This window comes from Onychomys torridus, chromosome 10 (genome assembly GCF_903995425.1).
Source record: "Onychomys torridus chromosome 10, mOncTor1.1, whole genome shotgun sequence".
NCBI lineage: Eukaryota > Metazoa > Chordata > Mammalia > Rodentia > Cricetidae > Onychomys > Onychomys torridus.
Genome location: NC_050452.1, coordinates 8,334,209 through 8,352,448, shown reverse-complemented (window position 1 = coordinate 8,352,448; position 18,240 = coordinate 8,334,209). Strand labels below are relative to the sequence as shown.

General features: G+C 41.3%; 1 protein-coding gene across 1 annotated transcript; it reads left to right on the top strand.

The window, feature by feature from the left end:
* Positions 1-425: 425 nt before the first annotated feature.
* Positions 426-15,245, top strand: Cct4 (chaperonin containing TCP1 subunit 4). The gene is made up of 14 exons (XM_036201577.1): positions 426-710; positions 3,161-3,213; positions 3,987-4,076; positions 5,510-5,618; positions 6,295-6,437; positions 8,343-8,464; positions 8,920-9,052; positions 10,663-10,802; positions 12,333-12,429; positions 13,000-13,110; positions 13,188-13,318; positions 13,872-14,106; positions 14,697-14,810; positions 15,039-15,245. The coding sequence occupies exons 1-14, from the start codon at positions 584-586 to the stop codon at positions 15,051-15,053; spliced, it is 1,620 nt and encodes a 539-aa protein (XP_036057470.1). The 5' UTR covers positions 426-583; the 3' UTR covers positions 15,054-15,245.
* Positions 15,246-18,240: the final 2,995 nt, after the last annotated feature.

Below are 18,240 nucleotides of genomic sequence, written 5' to 3'. Positions count from 1 at the left end.
ACTCCACAACTATTAAGATTCTGTGCCATTTAACGAGTGTACGTAAATCCCTAGGTAGCCAAAATGAATACAAAAGGGGAGAATCTGTCCATGGCAAATCTCGCCTCCGACACCTTTACAAAGCGAATAAACTAGGAATAAAACTGAGACGTCGAGATGAAGCAGGCTGTGCCACACCCACCCCGGAACAAAGCCAGAGCTGTCACGGCTTCATCAACACCACTAGCATGAGCTAATGCCCCTCACATTCACGGAGGGTGGAATGAGGAGGCAGCAAGTCCCCAACCACGCCTATAAAACCTCGCGCTCCACGGCAGCGCCGGGCACAAGGCCAGACTGACAGTCCGCAGGCCGGATCTCCGCGCGCCAGCACCGCACCCGGCGCGCCGCGGACAGCCTCTGACGTCATGCCTGCGCCGGGCCTGCCGCAGGCCCCGCTCCCTGCTTCCGCCTCCTCTGCCGGCGTCGCTTTCTGGAAGGTTCGTGGAGGCGGAGGAGGCGGCCCGAGACCGTTACTCGGCACCAGGCCGGAATCCGTGTCCATCGGTCCTCCTGAACCCGCGCGGACGTCGCCAAGGTTGCCATGCCCGAGAACGTAGCTCCCAGAAGCGGGGCGCCCGCCGCGGGGCAGGGCAGCCGCGGGAAAGGCGCCTACCAGGACCGCGACAAGCCGGCCCAGATCCGCTTCAGCAACATTTCCGCCGCCAAAGGTATCGCCCCCGGGGTCCGTGCGGGCCAAGCTCGCGGTGGCTTGGGCCCGCGCTGCGTCGTGCTCCTTGGGGGTTGCCCGGTCCCGTGGAGAAGGCGAGCGTGGAGGCCCGGGGGCACGCCCCGCAGTGGGGCTCGCTGCTCCGCAGTTCTCTCTCTGCTGCAGGCCGTCACGTTGGTGCGGACAGCAGCGGTGTGAGATACCGGGGGCTGAAAGCGATCTGACGCTTCAGAACGGAAGCGTGGCTGTTGGTTAGACCCGGTGTAGACAGCGTAGTGGTTTTTTAACCTGTCTCAATAAAGCTGCAGTTTCAGTGAACTTTGGCTCGGTGGCACTAACTGGGTAGTCAGTATAAATTGGGTGGCTTCCGTTGAACTGGCAGGTGCAGAATGTAGCGTAGCACATGCTGAAATCAGACCTGAGTTTTATTCTCTGCATGCGTTTTATGTTTTTTAACCTCTGAACCAAAGTTCCCTTACTGTAAATTCGGGGGAGATAAAACAGTTGCTTTCTGTAATTGTGAGGATTTAGAGAAACCGAACAGCAATGGAAAAAATAATGGAAGGAAAATTACGAACAAAACCTTAGATATCCTTGCTTGGGTGTGTCTAGAATATAGTTCTTTATTTGGGTTGGAGGAAAAGGTGCGTGAAGTGAAGTTGGAAAGGTAGGTTGTCATATCTTGGAGGACCTGGGATCCTGGGAAACATTTGGCTTTACATTCAGTACAACCTTAAGTGTGGTGAAGCCACCAGCCCAGTGACTGGTAACGTGTTGATGCTGTAAGATGTGCAGGATGATAGAAGGAAGTCGTTTCCATTTGGGGCTTAAGGAGTTGGAGAAGTCAAGTGGATCAGATGGGTGATTGAAAGTTTGGAGAGAATACCTAATACCTGGAAATTGAGTTTGTAAATTGCATAAGTGGTGGTGGAATTATTGGGATGAAAAATAAAGTCTAGGGCCATCTGAGTGACCAAGAGAGTGTACACTATATTACAAAGTGGGAAATTTACTTCAGGCAACTGTCCTGTTACGGTATTTAATGCTGTGATGAAACACTGACCAACACCAACCTGGTGAGGAAAAGGTTTATTTGGCTTACATTTCCACAGTAGTCTTATCACTGGAGGAAGTCAGGACTGGAACCTGGAGGCCGGAGCTGATGCAGAGACCATGGAAGAGTGCTGTTTTACTGCCTTGCTTTCTCATGGTTTGCTCATTCTGCTTTTTTATAGAACCCAGGACCACCAGCCCAGGGATGGCCCTACCCGCAGTGGACTGGGCTTATCTGTCACTAAGAACATTTCCTCCGGGCTTGCCTGCAGCCCAGTCTTAATTGGCATTTTCTTAATTGAGGTTCCCTCTGAGATGACTTTAGCGTGTGTCAAGTTGACATAAACTACCCAGCACAGTTAACTTTGAAAGGCAAGGTGCACAAACAATCAAGACGGGACAGACAGAGCCATGCACTTAGGAAGGAAGGAGGTGTGTCACCCAAATTGCCTGTGAACCTAACTCGCTGGTTACTAAAAGAGCAAAGGGCAAACTAGGTTTGTGGTTTTTTTGTTTTATTAAAAAACCCTAGGAAGTGAGAGACTTCTGCCAGATACAGCTTGTTTAGTTCTGGGCGCTAATTTATTTTGGTATTAACCAGTTAACCCCTTCTCCCAAATAAAGAAGACAATGATGAGGAAAATTGCACAGACAGAAAACACTGGTAACTCAGCGTGAGTCATTTAATACCTAGCTCGTCTCTAGAGATGTAGAGTCTAAAATACTGTTTCCATTGGGTGGTGAATATCTTGAAGCAGGTTCACTAAAATCACCCGAAACTGATACTGACAGCCAGACCAGAGTCACAAAATACTTACGATACATGTCATACAAGGTGTTTCTGTTAAATTCTTTACTCCTTGCGTGATAGGGGCAGAAGCATGCTAGATATGGAATACAGAATACAGAAAATGTATTAGACTCTAGGTCCTACATATGTGTTCTCAGCAGATGACATCCTTGCAAGAGAGAAGAAGCAGGTGAATGAGTTGTGTACTCCATTAGGACCTCTCACTGTTCCATTGCTGCTTGTCCTGTTTTAAGGAATAAAGGAAATAAAACTCTCAGAATTGAAGACTAGATTGTGCCATTTTGATTCTCACGGAATCCTCAGGATGTGTTCTGCATAGGCATAGTACATGTGAAGTAGTGTAGTTTATACCATAGCCTAATAAGGGCAGATTTGAAGCAAAACACTCTGTTTGTTTTTGTTTGTTTGTTTGTTTTGTTTTGTTTTTTATGTGCATTGGTGTGAAGGTGTCAGATCCCCTGGAATTGGAGTTACAGACAGCTCTGAGTTGTCATGTGGGTGTTGGGAATTGAACCCGAGTCCTCTGGAAGAGCAGCCAGTAGCTCTTTTTTAAAAGTCTTAGTTTCTGTTTTTCTTCTATTTAACAGCGGTTGCTGATGCCATTAGGACAAGCCTTGGACCCAAAGGAATGGACAAAATGGTAAAGAAAAGTTATTATGTATTGAGAACGCCTGTTTACATTCTGAGGTCTGGTGAAAGTTTGTGCTGTTTGGGGCTGGCAAATAGTTCTATTGTAGTACACTTGCCTGTATGGAATGAGGCCCCACATTGGAGCTGTTAGATATACTGCCCCCTCTTCCTTCTCAAATCCCTCCAAAAGTGTTAGAGTTCATTAAAGGAGATTGCTTTGATAGTATTTAACTAAATAGTTTAATGCCTTTTGAGTTTGTGTTATTTGAGTCAGTCTCAGCTAGCTGAGACTGTCCCTTGACCCCTCTGCCTCTTCTTCAAGTGCCAGGATCACAGGCTTGTGCCACCATGTTTGAACGTTCATTTATTCATTTCTTTTGAAGCCTGAACATAATCGTTGTGTCTCAGCCTCAGAGTACTAAGATTGCAAGTGTGAACCGCCATGCCCATTAACTTTTCAAGTTTTCCTAAGAGACTGGCAGAATAAAACAAGACACAGTCTAATAACTTTGGGTTGATCCCTTACCTCTGGTCTGTGAGCACTGCCCTCAAATGTGTACACACATGAGTGCACATGCTCGCACACAATGAAATGTAGTAATTAAGTCAACCAACAAAGCCAGTCATTTTTGTAAAGTTGAAACTGAATGTTCTTACATTGTTACACTAATGAAAGAATTTAAAATTAAGCGATATGCATACATAAATTAACTTGTATGTAATAGTAAATGGAGTACAGTTTGTAGAAAACTGCAATAAAATTTTTTAAATCAAATTTTCTAGATTCAAGATGGAAAAGGTGATGTGACCATTACAAATGATGGTGCCACCATTCTGAAACAAATGCAAGTATTGCACCCAGCAGCCAGGATGGTAAGTATACATAGTGGTTTGCTTTTTAAGACAGGGTCTTGTTCTGTAGCCATAGTGACCTTGTATTCACTGTATAGCCCAGGTTAGCCTTGAACTTGGCAGTAGTCCAGCTTCATCCGGAGTACTGCAATTATAGGCATGGGCATGTTCTGACTGATAAGTGGTCTGTTTAAGTATATTTGCATGATATTTAATAGAGTTAAATTTGATCCTTTTTTGAGACAGGGTTTCTCTGTGTAGCTTTACGCTTTTTCTGGAATTCACTCTGTAGTCCACACTGGCCTCAAACTCACAGAGATCCACCTGCCTCTGCCTCCCGAGTGCTGGGATTAAAGGCATGCTATATTTAAGATACACTGTGTTTTGAGTGTGAGGTGTTCTATAAGAGAACTAATTTTATTTGCTTGTTCTGTGCTGTGGATTGAACCCATAACATTGCTCATGTTCAGCAAGCACTGCACTAAGCTATACCCACAGTTCTTAGAAAACAAAATCATTTTAATCATACATCAAATCGTGTTAGTTTTTGCATGTTTATTAGAAATAACTCGAGTCACAATTAGTCTTATGGCAAGTGAGAAGTTGTATTGGCAAAAATATGCTTTAGGAATTGCTATCTGTTAAAATGTGCTATTGGGCACAGCAGTGAGTTCCTGTAATCTTAAGTACTCTGGTGTGAGGCGAGAAGATCATGGGAGCCTCTTAAAGACAACATAGCACCACCCTGCTTTCCATCCTTAAAGATAGCTTCATAAGTGAGTAAGATGTGGTCACTTGAGAAAAACTGGACAGAGGTGTTTTTAGTCTCGCAGGGAATGACCTCATATGATCTCCATCTGTATAAGATACCTAAAAGACTTTTTTTTTTTTTTTTTTTTTTTTTTTTTTGAGGCAAGGTATCATTTTGGCCTAGGCTAGCCTGGCTGTGAAGCAAAGGAAAACCTTGACCTTGATCCTCCTGTCTCCACCTTCTAGGTCCTGGAATTAAGTGTGCACTACCACAGCTTCTTCATGCTGCTTTGGGGCTCAAACCCAGGGCTTCAGGAGTGCTAGGCAAGCACTCTCCCAACTGAGCCATGTTCCCAGCCCTAAGTATTGATGCTTTTGGATAGGACTTTAAAGAGAATTTTCTGAGAACTTCTCTTTATAATCCACAACCTGCACTAGAAACTATTATAAGAATAATTTTGGGGTTGGGGAGCTCAGTGGTTCAGTCCTCAGCTCCGGCAAAAAAAAAAAAAAAAAAAAAAAGAATAATTTTGTGTACCACAAATACAGTGATTTTTATCTTTAAATGAAACCTAAGTCAAACTAAAAATCCGATGTCAGGGATGCATTACATTTTCTAATTCTGGGTTGGTGACATTGATATGAGTTAGATGTTGCTGGGTTCTCGTTTCTCAGCATCTTGAAGGAATGTTCTGTTCACACAGCTGGTGGAGCTGTCTAAAGCTCAAGACATAGAAGCAGGGGACGGGACCACATCGGTTGTCATCATTGCTGGCTCTCTCTTAGACTCCTGTACCAAGCTTCTGCAGAAAGGTATGTAAAATGCTTTTACTGAAGAATGACAGAAGCTTTTTTAAGGGCAAAACTTATAAAAAGCCAAGTTGTTGTTAAGTAATGTGAGATTTAATATTGGATTTGAAGTAGTTACTTTTTTACCAAGAATTTCTGTTTTGCTTCTGAGTTTTGCAAGGCTTCTCTTTGTAGAAATAGAATTCTGCTTTTGAAGAGTAAGTATTACTACCTAAGGCTTAGATGTCTTAGATGAGAAAATAAGAGCTCTTGCTTTGATAAGTAGTGTGTAATCATAGTAGCAAATCTTGAGTCATCTGCTTTTAAAAAAAAGTGCATGTGATGTTTTAGAAAACATAAAATTTGTTTTAGATTCAATATTACAGAAAAATGTCTTTGATCTGTTTCAAATTGAGTAGAAGTTAACTCTTAGCCATAACCAGCATTTATTTAGCTATTCTGTTTACAACATAAATTGTAAATTAGTTTGTCTGAAATGTGTTTGGAGCCTCGTAGTATAGTTTAGTAGTTTTTTAAATTTGCTTGGCATGCTGGAGGCCCTGAGGTCAACCTCAGGAACACAACAGAAAAGGAGGGAGGGAGGGGGTGTTTTAGAGTCCTTTGACATTTTTATGAATAAAACATTTTAAAATATGACAAGTTAACTTGGTTCATAATTAACTTGGTTCATAAATGACAGGTATACATCCAACCATCATTTCTGAGTCATTCCAAAAAGCTTTGGAAAGGGGTCTTGAAATCCTTAATGATATGTCTCGACCTGTGCAACTGAGCGACAGAGAAACCTTGTTAAATAGCGCAACCACTTCATTGAATTCAAAGGTGAGATTATCACTACGTGACATTTACAGTTCAAGGTGTATTAATTAGAGTGTCGTGGTCATGTTTGCTATACTGTGTCTAACATTGCCTCAAGAACAACCAAGTCATAATAATACTTTTTGTAATTGAATTGGTTTTAAGCGTGAGGTAAAAACCATCAATGAGGCTAACAAAAGAACTAGATTTGCTGGGTGGTGGTGGCACACGCCTTTGATCCCAGCACTCCAGAGGCAGAGGATCTCCATGATTTTGAGGCCTAGGTTACAGAGTGAGTTCCAGGGCAGCCAGTGATACACAGAAAAACCCTGACTCTAAACCCCGCCTGTACCCCCCAAAAAAAGGGGGGGAGTTGTTATAGGTGCCATATCCATTTCTAGCTTTTCATTTACTGCATTTTAACACTTTTTGGTAAAGCTAAGTCCTAGGCTTTAAAATGGCTATTGGGAACTTTCCCATATCCAAAATCAAAGGCTGCTATAGAATTTTTGTCAACATGGATAGTTTTTATTTAATAATGTACGAGTTGTCCTGAGTTTTAAATGTACTATCTTCCAGGATTTTATGTAGTCATTCCCATTTTACAGATGGGAAAATAAACATAGAAAAGTAAATAATTACATAGCACACTTGTAAGAGATAACATTGGTATTATCCAGCTCTTTATATGTGTGCTACCTTTCTTAGAACATTTCTACAAAATTTAAAGTAGTGGAATAAATTTTGGGGGAAATTTCAGGTGAAATAATAAAAATTTTAAAGTAGGAGCTGAGAGAAAAGTATCCATACACGTACATTTTTTTGAAGTTTGTAAACAAGAATAATGAAAATTTCATGTTACCATCTGCTCTATTAGATTTCACCAAGTTTAGTTCTTTTTCTTTGTATTCGCTTCTTATAATTACAAATCTAGATAATAAAGGGTAAGGCACAGTAGCACCTTTATGGTTTTGTTTATTTGTTTTGAGACAAGGTTTCTCTGTGCAACAGTCCTGACTATCCTAGAACTTTGTAGCCCGGGCTGGCCTCAGACTCCCTGAGATCTACCTGCCTCTGCCTCCCGAGTGCTGGAGAAATGGTTTGCACCACCACCGCCCGGCTGCACTATATGCCCTTGATCATAGCAGAGGCAAGCAGATCTCTGAGACCAGCAAGGACTACATGGTAAGACCCTGTCTCCAAAAAACAATAATAAAATAACGTAGGTGGAATTAGATAGAAACAAGAAGTAATTTTTTTTAATGTTCTACCACTAGTCAAGCGTGTTACTTGAGGTAAATGACCTAATCTTTCTGTTTCAGTCCACCAAGGACATGAAGAAATCAGATGAATACTAACCATTTGCTGTTTTGTCAGTCCCTTTGTATTAGGTACATAAATAACCTGATTTGATAGCTTGATTACACGCTCAATTTAGATAGGAAATCTCCACCTAAAATTAGATGCCTTTCTCTGTTTTCTATGAAACTTGGCAATCTAGAGAGTGCCAAATGTGGTTGTAATATAATAGAAGAGGAACATGCCTGTTATATCTTTCAAACTGGGTGGGAAAAAATTTTGGTTTTTTAAATTTATTCCTATTTGAAGTACATTTGGTGTTTTGTCTGCATGTATATACAAGTGAGGGCATCAGATCTCCTGGAACAGGAGTTACAGACAGTTGTGATCTGACATGTGTGTGCTGGGAATTGAACCCAGGTTTTCTGGGAGAGCAGCTAGCGTTCCAAACAGCTGAGCCATCTCTTTAGCCCTAGGGAAAACCATCTTTAACTGCAGTGTCTCCTTTGAGTATCCTCTATCTGCCATGTCTAAATAGGTGATAACAAGCCCTTGTAAATCCAGAATTGTGGGGGTTTTGTTTTTTATAATTGCTGTTTCTATGAAATTAACTTTTTGTTTTAAATCTAGGTTGTCTCTCAGTATTCAAGTTTACTCTCTCCAATGAGTGTCAATGCAGTGATGAAAGTGATTGACCCAGCCACAGCTACCAGTGTAGATCTTAGAGATATTAAAATAGTGAAGAAGCTTGGGTAAGCATCTCTAATTTCAATTTCAGTATTATCTAAACCAGATGACTTCAAGAAAGAGCTGAGTGTGGTAGCTTATACATAGAATCCAGCACTTGGGAGGCTGAGGACGGGTATAGTTCTGAGCTCAAGGCCGGCCTGGACTATATAGTGGGTGCATTGTGAATCTGAGCTGTAATGAGAGTCTATTCAGAAAAGCCCTTAAAACAAAGCACAACTGATATATCCTTAGTCTGATGACCTTCCTGGGCCAGTGGATATACATAAGTGAAACATAACTAACCAGAAAGTGAAAGTTAGAAGGCATTTGCTGGCTCGAACTTTCTTGGTATGGCAGTCTCGAGGGTTTGCCTGTATCTCCTTATGGTGGGATGGAAGTGTAGCCAAGAGGTCTGGGAATGGGTTCTGAGAATGAATGTGAGACCCAAGCACTTTTCATTCTCTGATTCTTTTTCTAGTGGGACAATAGATGACTGTGAGCTGGTAGAAGGGCTCGTTCTCACCCAGAAAGTGGCAAATTCTGGCATTTCAAGAGTTGAGAAGGCCAAGATTGGGCTTATTCAGTTTTGCTTATCTGCTCCTAAAACAGATGTAAGTAAAATCCAAGTTGGTTCCTGTTTATTAACTTTTAAATAAGATCTGTTCTTTAAGATAAAAGTTGAGAATGCTGTGCTAATGATGTCTTTAAAATGTAGGTCTCGAAAGGGTTAATAAATTGAGACAAAAATAAAAATGGTTTCAGCTAAAAGTAACATCACAGGTGAAGACAATGGTTATAGGAGTTTGCATGAAATAAAACTGTGTGGTATCATTCCTTGCGTTTGCAGAGCCATCATTTACTGGAGCCCACAGGGGTTTTATTATTTGTGCAAGTGAAGCCTTAGGCTAACTTTAGCCAAACTATAAGTTACTTATGTCTTAAGATAGCCCTGTAACTCTCTAGAAGTGCTTGCCACCTTGGGTTTGTTTCGTTTTACTAATACATAGGTGTGTTGTGCAGCATTTTGTTTCTCAAAAAAAATTTGAGGCCATACAAAACTAATGGTTAATTTCTTTCCCCCCCCCCCCCCCCCAAAGACAGGATTTCTCAATGTAACAGCCCTGGCTGTCCTGGAACTCTAGACCAGTCTGGCCTCAAACTCACAGAGACCCGCCTGCCTCTGCCTCCTTAGTGCTGGGACTAAAGGCGTGCGCCGCCACTGCCTGGCTAATGGGTAATTTCTTGACATCGTAAGATTTGTCATCTTGGTTTTTCATTGGTTAGTTGGTCTGTCTCTCTGTCCTCCCTCCTCTTCTCCCTCCCTCTCTCCTCTCATTCCCGTCCTTTCTGGAACTCATGTGGACCCTGCTGGCCTTAAACCTACAAAGATCTATCTGCCTCTGCCTCTCCTGCCTGTTGGTATTAAAGGTGTGCACCACCATGCCCAGTTCTGTCCCAAGTTATAGCGTAAAAGGATACATTTGAAATCATTTCTATGATACATATGATATGTGGAAAAACTTCACATTGGGGTAACAGTAACCATTTTGTATTTGTCAGTTATCAAAAATGTACTTTCGGGGGCTGGAGAGATGTCTCAGAGGTTAACAACACTGGCTGCTTCTTCCAGAGGTCCTGAATGCAATTCCTACCACCCACATTGTGGCTCGAAACCATCCACAGGCCTTCTTCTGGCCTGCAGGTGTATATGCAGGCAGAACACTGTATACATAATAAATAAATCTTTAAAAAATGGAAAAAAAAGAACTTTAAAAAAATGTACTTGCAAAAAGTTTCAGACAGCAGTAGAGCCTGCTGTGGTCATGAACACCTATAATCCCAGCCCTCAGAGGTGGCTGGATAGTCAATTCAAGGCCAGCCTGAGCTACATAGTGAGGTCTTGTCTTTCAAACACACAAAACAGTAATGGGTATGCTTAAATTTTTAAAAAGAACCAGCTTTAACCAGGCAGGGGTGGGGCATGCCTTTAATCCCAGCACTTGGAAGGCAAAGGCAGGTGGATCTCTTGATTTCCCGGATAGCTTGGACTACACTGAGAAACCCTGTCTCAAAAAAACCAAAAATAAATAAGTAGGACCAGCTTTGTTTATATGTGTCACTTTAGACCTTTTTCTGTGCCTATTTAACTCTTTGCTATGGGTTGGTCTTTTCCATTAAAATCTCTTGTTGTAAATAATTACTGTATTCTTGTTCCAATCAGATGGATAATCAAATAGTAGTGTCTGACTATGCCCAGATGGATCGCGTGCTTCGAGAAGAGAGAGCCTATATTTTAAATTTGGTGAAGCAGATTAAGAAAACAGGATGCAATGTCCTGCTCATACAGAAGTCTATCCTAAGGTCTGGAACTATATATTTTCCTATCCCTAAATTGATAATTGATTGTGAATCCCACTAATAATTTTTTAAAACAATGTCTAGTTGATATATGTGTGTGCCTGACTCTGTACACCACATGTGTACAGGAGGCCTTGGAGGTCAGAAGGTATTAGATGACCTGGGACTGGGGTTTACAAGGAGCTGCTGTGTAAGAGCATAGAAACTGAACCCAAGTTCTCCACAAGCACTGTTAACCATTGAGCCATCCCTGCCCTACCCCCTGCCCCCAACCTTTGATACCCTTTTGGTGTATCATATTTTCATTAATAAAGACAGGACTATTTTCTCTTTATAACTTAAGCGTGGAATATATAATTTTTCTAGATTTTAAGAAAATGAAGGCTGAGCATAGTTGCTCATGCCTATAATCCCAGTACTCAGAAGGCTGAGGCTGAAGGATTGCTGTGAATCAGGCTAGTCTGGGATAAAGTAAGGCCTTTAAAAAATAAATAAATAAAACAGGGATTGGAGAGTGGCTTAGTTTTTTAGGTCATTTGTTGCTCTGGGACCTGGGTTTGGTTCCCAACATCCCCATGGTCTTACAGACATAGAACTCCAGTTTCAGGGGATGACATCCTCGGCTGAAAGCCATGGACAATAGGCAGAGCTCCCATACACATAAATGTACAAAAAAGCATGACATAGTTTTGAAAAAGCTGTTTGTCTAAAACTAACTGGTTGAGGCTAGAGATGTAGTTTAATCGCTAGAGTCCTCCATGAGCAGGTGAAAGACGGTTCTAATCCCCAGTCATTTAGTGGCTCTGACCTTGTAAATTGTTCTCAAAACTCGATTTTTGCTTAACTTTCATCAGCGATAGAAATACCTATCTTGCCGGGCGGTGGTGGCGCACGCCTTTAATCCCAGCACTCAGGAGGCAGAGGCAGGCTGATCTCTGTGAGTTTGAGGCCAGCCTGGGCTACCAAGTGAGTTCCAGGAAAGGCACAAAACTACACAGAGAAGCCCTGTCTCAAAAAACCAAAAAAGAAAGAAAGAAAGGAGGAAGGAAGGAAAGAAAGAGAGAAAGAGAGAGAGAGAAAGAAAGGAAGGAAGGAAGGAAGGACCTGTCTTGCTAGCATCATAGGACTACTAATATTAGGATTGTTTCTGATATTTTGTGGGAATTAGTCATGCTTCTAAATACATAAAGTGTCACTAAATGTTCACTTAGCTCATTTGTTAAGAAGAATCATGACTTAATTACTTGTGTTGTATAGATTTGTATTATGTTTTCCAGTAAAATTAGAAATCTTCAGAATTTTGAACTTCTGCTTAGCGAATGGCACAAGCCTTTGATCCCAGCACTTAGGAGGCAGAGACAGGCAGATAAGGCTTTGTCTCAGAAAGAAAGAGAGAAAGAGAAGTTTGGACTTTTAAATAAATATTAAAAGCATTTCCCTTCATAGACCATTTGAATAACAGTAAAATTTAAATCTTAACTACCGAACAATAAAAATATTTTAATCTAGCATAACAAACACTTTGTGTTTCAGAGATGCGCTTAGTGATCTTGCGTTACATTTTCTGAATAAGATGAAGATTATGGTGGTTAAGGATATTGAAAGAGAAGACATTGAGTTCATTTGTAAGGTAAATAGTAATGTATGTAAAAATGTTTGTTAGCATGTGTTGTGGGTGTGTGGTTTTTACGTTATGGTTAATTGTGTTTTGTGGGGTGTAGGTTGGTTGGTCGGTTTTGGTTTTTTGAGACAAGGCTTCTCTGTATAACAGCTCTGGCTGTCCTGGCACTTACTCTGTAGCCCAGGCTAGCCTTGAACTCAAGAGATCCACCTGCCTCTGCTTCCCAAGTTCTGGGATTAAAGCTGTGCACGGCCACCGCTCAGCAATGTTTTATTTTTTAAGGTTTTTGTTTTATGTATGTGAGTGCTGCATGTATGTCTGTGTACCACATGGTTCCCCCAGAGGCCCCTGGAACTGAAGTTAACATGGGGCTATGAACTGCCATGTGCCTGCGCTGGAAGAGCAGCCAGTTGGTCACTGAGCTGGGTCTCCAGCCCCAGCAGTAGTTCTTGTTTGCTTGTTTTGCATGGTGGTGGTTGTGTCCAGTGCTTTGAATAATACACCAGACAAGTGTTTGTCCTACCATCGAGTTATGTCTCCAGCAATGTTGTCTTGATTTGTCTTGTTTTCTTTTCCCAGACAATTGGAACCAAACCAGTTGCTCATATTGACCAGTTCACTGCTGACATGCTGGGTTCTGCTGAGTTAGCAGAGGAAGTCAATTTAAATGGTTCTGGAAAACTGTTCAAGGTAACAGTATTACAATTAAGCTTTATTAATTATTCCTTTTTTTCCCCATTACCTAATTTGTAATTTGTTCACTAAAGATAACAGGTTGTGCAAGCCCAGGCAAAACAGTTACAATTGTCGTGCGTGGTTCTAACAAACTGGTGATTGAAGAAGCTGAGCGCTCCATTCATGATGCTCTCTGTGTTATTCGCTGCCTAGTAAAAAAGAGGTAATATAAGCATCACTGAAGTATCAGATTTTTTAATTTTTAGGACATTTATTTTGGGTGTGCATGTATCTGGACATGCACACAATGGCATGCATGTAGGGGTCAGAGAACGAGTTGAGGAAATGTGTTCTTTCCTTCCATCGTGGAGGTCCCAGGGACCAAGCTTGGGTTAGTTGTTGGGTATTTTACCAGCTGAGCATCTTGCTGACCCTGGTATCCTGAAGACTAGTTTGAGGGGCTGGGATATAGTTGATACACTACTTCCTAGTATATACAAGGGCCTAGGTTCAACCCCTACCCAGCACTGCTTTAAACCAGGTGTGGTGGGGCACACCTACAATCCTACCACATAGGAGGTGAAGGAAGGAGGGTCAAAAGTTTGGGGTCTTCTTCCAGTTCATGCAAGTTCCACACTATCCTAGATATACAATACCCTGCCCTTCAGAAAGAACCAAACTGCTCTATTTTGACATTTTAAAGTTAAGTAGTAAAATGATATTTAAAATAGCTTCCTTCAGGGTGAAAATAAGCTAAAAATAATTGTGAATTTCAGAGCTCTTATTGCAGGAGGTGGTGCTCCAGAAATAGAGTTGGCCCTGAGACTGACTGAGTACTCACGAACACTGAGTGGTATGGAGTCCTACTGCGTTCGTGCTTTCGCAGATGCCATGGAAGTCATTCCATCTACACTAGCTGAAAATGCAGGCCTGAATCCCATTTCTACAGTAACAGAACTAAGAAACAGACATGCCCAAGGAGAAAAAACTACAGGCATTAATGTCCGAAAGGTGAGAACCTAATGCTTAGGATTGTTGGAGAAAAGGGTGGTGAAAGGAAGCAGTTTATAGATTTGTCATTGTTGATTGGTTGAAAGGCTTTATAGTTAAAAGTAGTGTGATTTTGCCAGCACTCGGGTGGCAAAGGCAGATGTCTGTGAGCCAGGTTAGCCTGGTCTATGGAGCATGTTCCAGGATAGTCAAGTACACAAAGAAACCCTGTCTCAAAAACAAAACAAAAAAGTAGTGTAATTTGGATTGAAACCTGGAAAGGTTACTATATATATTTTGGAATAAAGATGATGCCATGGGAAATAGCATTCATTAACTGCCATTTACTAACTTGTAAGAAGTTACTCTGATCTTTAATTTCCTTAATTGTAAAGACACAGCACATGATAGGTCTTTTCTTAGGGCATTAGTTAAGCACATGTGAGTGTGAACTGGTTCTTCTGTTGTAAGTATCCTCTTACTAATGACAGAACATGATGGGGGAAATAATAAGCCTAGGTCCTAGTTCTTGAGTGTACAGGACTCCATAGAACAGCACTTCCTGGTTTGTTATGTGTGATCAAATACTGAAAGTGTCTGCTCCTCCACAGGGTGGGATTTCCAACATTTTGGAGGAAATGGTTGTCCAGCCTCTGTTGGTGTCAGTCAGTGCTTTGACCCTAGCAACTGAAACCGTCCGGAGCATTCTGAAAATAGACGATGTGGTAAGCAAATAAGAGGTTGAAAATCCCTGGGAGGTCAAAGGGCATACTTGTAAGTTGTTCTTTCTGCTTAAAAGTGTGCTACCACCAAGATAACAGTTCATAACTAATCGTTTTACCTGTAAAAATTGGGCAAAATTTAGATAGTTACCTTAAACATGATCTAATACTTTATGTCATTACAGTCAAACAGTTTTGAAACCTGTTTCTGTTGTTTGTTTTTCTTATCAGGTAAATACTCGATAAGCTGGATGAGGCTGACCGACTGGCACCATATGGACCCAGTACTGTGGCTAGAATGGAGATGGTCCTCTTGGTGTCCCTTGTCTGAAAGCTTGCTTCATTAGAGTTTTTGGACATTGTCTCCCAGTTGGCATTTCTTTGAAATTATATTGAAACAATTTAATGAAAATATTAAATATTTGGTTTCAAACTGCATATTAATTTGTCACTCCCAAATTTTAGATAGATACTTACTTACATACATACATACATACATACATACATACATACATACATACTTTGGGAAAAAGCCAAACTATATCCCTCAAATTTTAACCTTTACATGTTAATTTTATGGCTTAATCCTATGAATTCTGTTAACTGTTTTGTTCATTTGTAGTTGGGTTACATCTCAGGCCAGTCTAGAACTTATTGTTCAGTATGACCTTGAACATTTGACCTCTGCCGCCTCCTTCCAAGTGCTAGAATTAACAGGTGTATACTATGATGCCCTTTTTTTTTTTTTTTTTTTTTTTTTTTTTTTTTGCAGTGCTGGGTATGAAACCCAGGGCTTTGTGCATACTAGGCAAGAATTTACTAACTTGAGCTGTTTCCCCTGCCCTGGTTTGGATTGGTTTTTTTGTTTGTTTGCTTGTTTTTGGTTTTTCGAGACAGGGTTTCTCTAGCTTTGGAGCCTGTCCTAGAACTCGCTTTGTAGACCAGGCTGGGATCACTCAAAGGTCCACCTGCCTCTGCCTCCCCGGTGCTGGGATTACAGGTGTGCGCCACTACCGCCTGGCTATTGTTTTATTTTTGATACAGTGTCTCATGTAGCCAGGTCTGGAACTCTGTCACTGGGGATTGTCTCAACTTCTTATCCTCCCTCCTCAACCTCTGTGATTACAGATGGGAACCTCTATTCTCAGCCAGGTGCAAGGTTTTTGTAATTTCCTTTTTATATTTATTTTGTGCACCTTTTCAGGAGGAACGTACATGATGTGCATATAGGAGGACAACTTGAACAAATCAGTTTTCACCATGTGGGTTTCAGGGATCAAACTCAAAAGTTGTCAGGCTATCTTGACCCCTAAGTGAAAGTTTTTTTGTAAATTCCACTATTAGTTACTTTTCTATTGCTATGATAACATGCCATAACCAAGGCAATTTATAGAAAGAATTTGTTATGGGCTTACAATTCCAGAGGGCCAAGAGTCCTTGTCAGTTCATAGCACTGGCTGCTTTTCCAGGGGACCCTGGTTCAATTCCCAGCACTCATGGCAGTTCACAACTGTACCTCCAGTTCCAGGGCATCCAACACGCTTACAGAGACATAAATGCAACATGCAGGCAAAACACCAATCCACAGAAAAATTAAAAATGAAAAGTCTACATGGTGAGGATGGAGAGATGGTGTCCCAGTTAAGATCACCTGCTGCTCTTGTAAAGGACCTGGGTTCAGTTCCCAGCAACCATGTGATGGTTCACAACCATCCCTAGTTCCAGTTCCAGGAGATCTGCTCCCTTCCTGACCTCCACAGGCACTATGCATGTGGTGCACATTCATACATACAGGCAAAACACGTAAAATGAATAAAAATTTTAGGAAAAGTAAGTCCATGGTTGCAAAGCAGGAGACATGGAAGCTGAGGGCTTACATTTGAACCACAAGTACAAAACAGTAAACACCAGTGGTGCCAGTCTTTAAACTCTCAAAGCTTGCCCTTCCCCACCCCACCAGGAGTATTAGAAAGCCATGCCTTCCTTACAAGCCTACTCAAACCGTGCCACTGACTGAGGCCTCGGTATTTGTATATTGAAGACTGGGGGACATCTCATTGAATCCACAAGTCATTCTCATAGAAATCAAAGCATAATGTATGATTTTAAATAGTGCAGATACAGAAACCTGCCATTATGTCAGTCTTTCTCCAGGGTAGTGCTAATTGGGCTTCCTATGGCGTATTCTGGTCTTAGAGATGGCCCAGTGCTAGAGATCTTTAGAAGTTCGTATTCACGTTTAGTCTCCTAGAAAAGTGTGTGCAATGTGGCACATTTTGCAGATTCAAATGGTCCTAACTCTTCTTTGCCAGGCTTAATCATATCTCACCATGATTGTTGTAAAATTCATCTTGAATCTTGTCTACCTTCATTTGAGCTACTTAACCAGTCTGTGCTCATTTTAGGGAGTGAGCCTTTAAAACTTGATAAGCTACTTCTCTCAAATACTTTCACACCTTTGAATAAAGGCCTGATTTTTAAGGTAAAGCACATTTGCCCTGCAGTCTGATGCTTCACCATCACCTGTATATCACAGAGTCCAAGAAGTTCCTTAAGGAAAATGGTTAGTCTATGATCTTGAGAAAAGGATATTTGAATCATCCAGAATTTAGTTTCTCATTTTAAGTGATTGTTAACAAGCTATAAAATAATTCATTATTAATCATAAATGCTGGCTGATAGCTCAAACTAGTTATCTACCCTCTGCCACATGGCTGTGGCCGTGCTTGGAACACAGCATGTTCATCTCTCAGAGTCTCAACTCCGCCCTTCTTCCTTCCAGTGTTCTCTGCCTGGAAAACTCTGCCTAGCAGCCAATCAGCTTTTTATTAACAATGAGAGCCACACCTTCACAGTGTACAGAAGGATTATTCCACAGCATACATGAAAATACTATTCTAACCCATATTGTAGACACTGGAATACTATCCATTACTTAATGTCTTTAAATAAACAACTGATTTGACAGTTTTCCTAGAGGACTCTAAGAGAAAGGCTTGCTAACCACCGCTTATGTGAAATGTGCTGTGGTAGAAAACCACTACCTTAGAATTTGATGTGGGGTTTACAGCACAGCAGCTGACAGTGCATTCTGCTCCAGCTGTTGGAAGGATTAGAACAAGTCAGAAGGCTCATCCAGAGTTACCCTGTCAAATTTAAAAGGATGCTCTTAGTTACTAATGCAGAGGGCTAGAACAATTCTAAAGCCGCAAAGATTTGCCCTTACATTTAAGTGCTATTCCTCACCTTTCACTTCATTATTACAAGGTGTTTAAGTACTGAGGAAAGTTTAAGGAATGATTATAGACTGTCCTCCATGCAGATTTAGCATTTTGCCATTCAGTCAATTCTGAAACATGTTTGGAAGTGACCACAGTATGTAAAATTGGGCAGAAGAAATCTCAGGTGGTATTGCTCAGTAGGAAAGCACGAG

Bases quoted from the DNA above. Each gene is read 5' to 3' on its own strand.
- Cct4 (XM_036201577.1), top strand. From the start codon at position 584: ATGCCCGAGAACGTAGCTCCCAGAAGCGGGGCGCCCGCCGCGGGGCAG. The intron at 8,465-8,919 runs GTAAGCATCTCT...TTCTTTTTCTAG, and splicing joins AAAATAGTGAAGAAGCTTGG to TGGGACAATAGATGACTGTG. The intron at 13,319-13,871 runs GTAATATAAGCA...TGTGAATTTCAG, and splicing joins CGCTGCCTAGTAAAAAAGAG to AGCTCTTATTGCAGGAGGTG.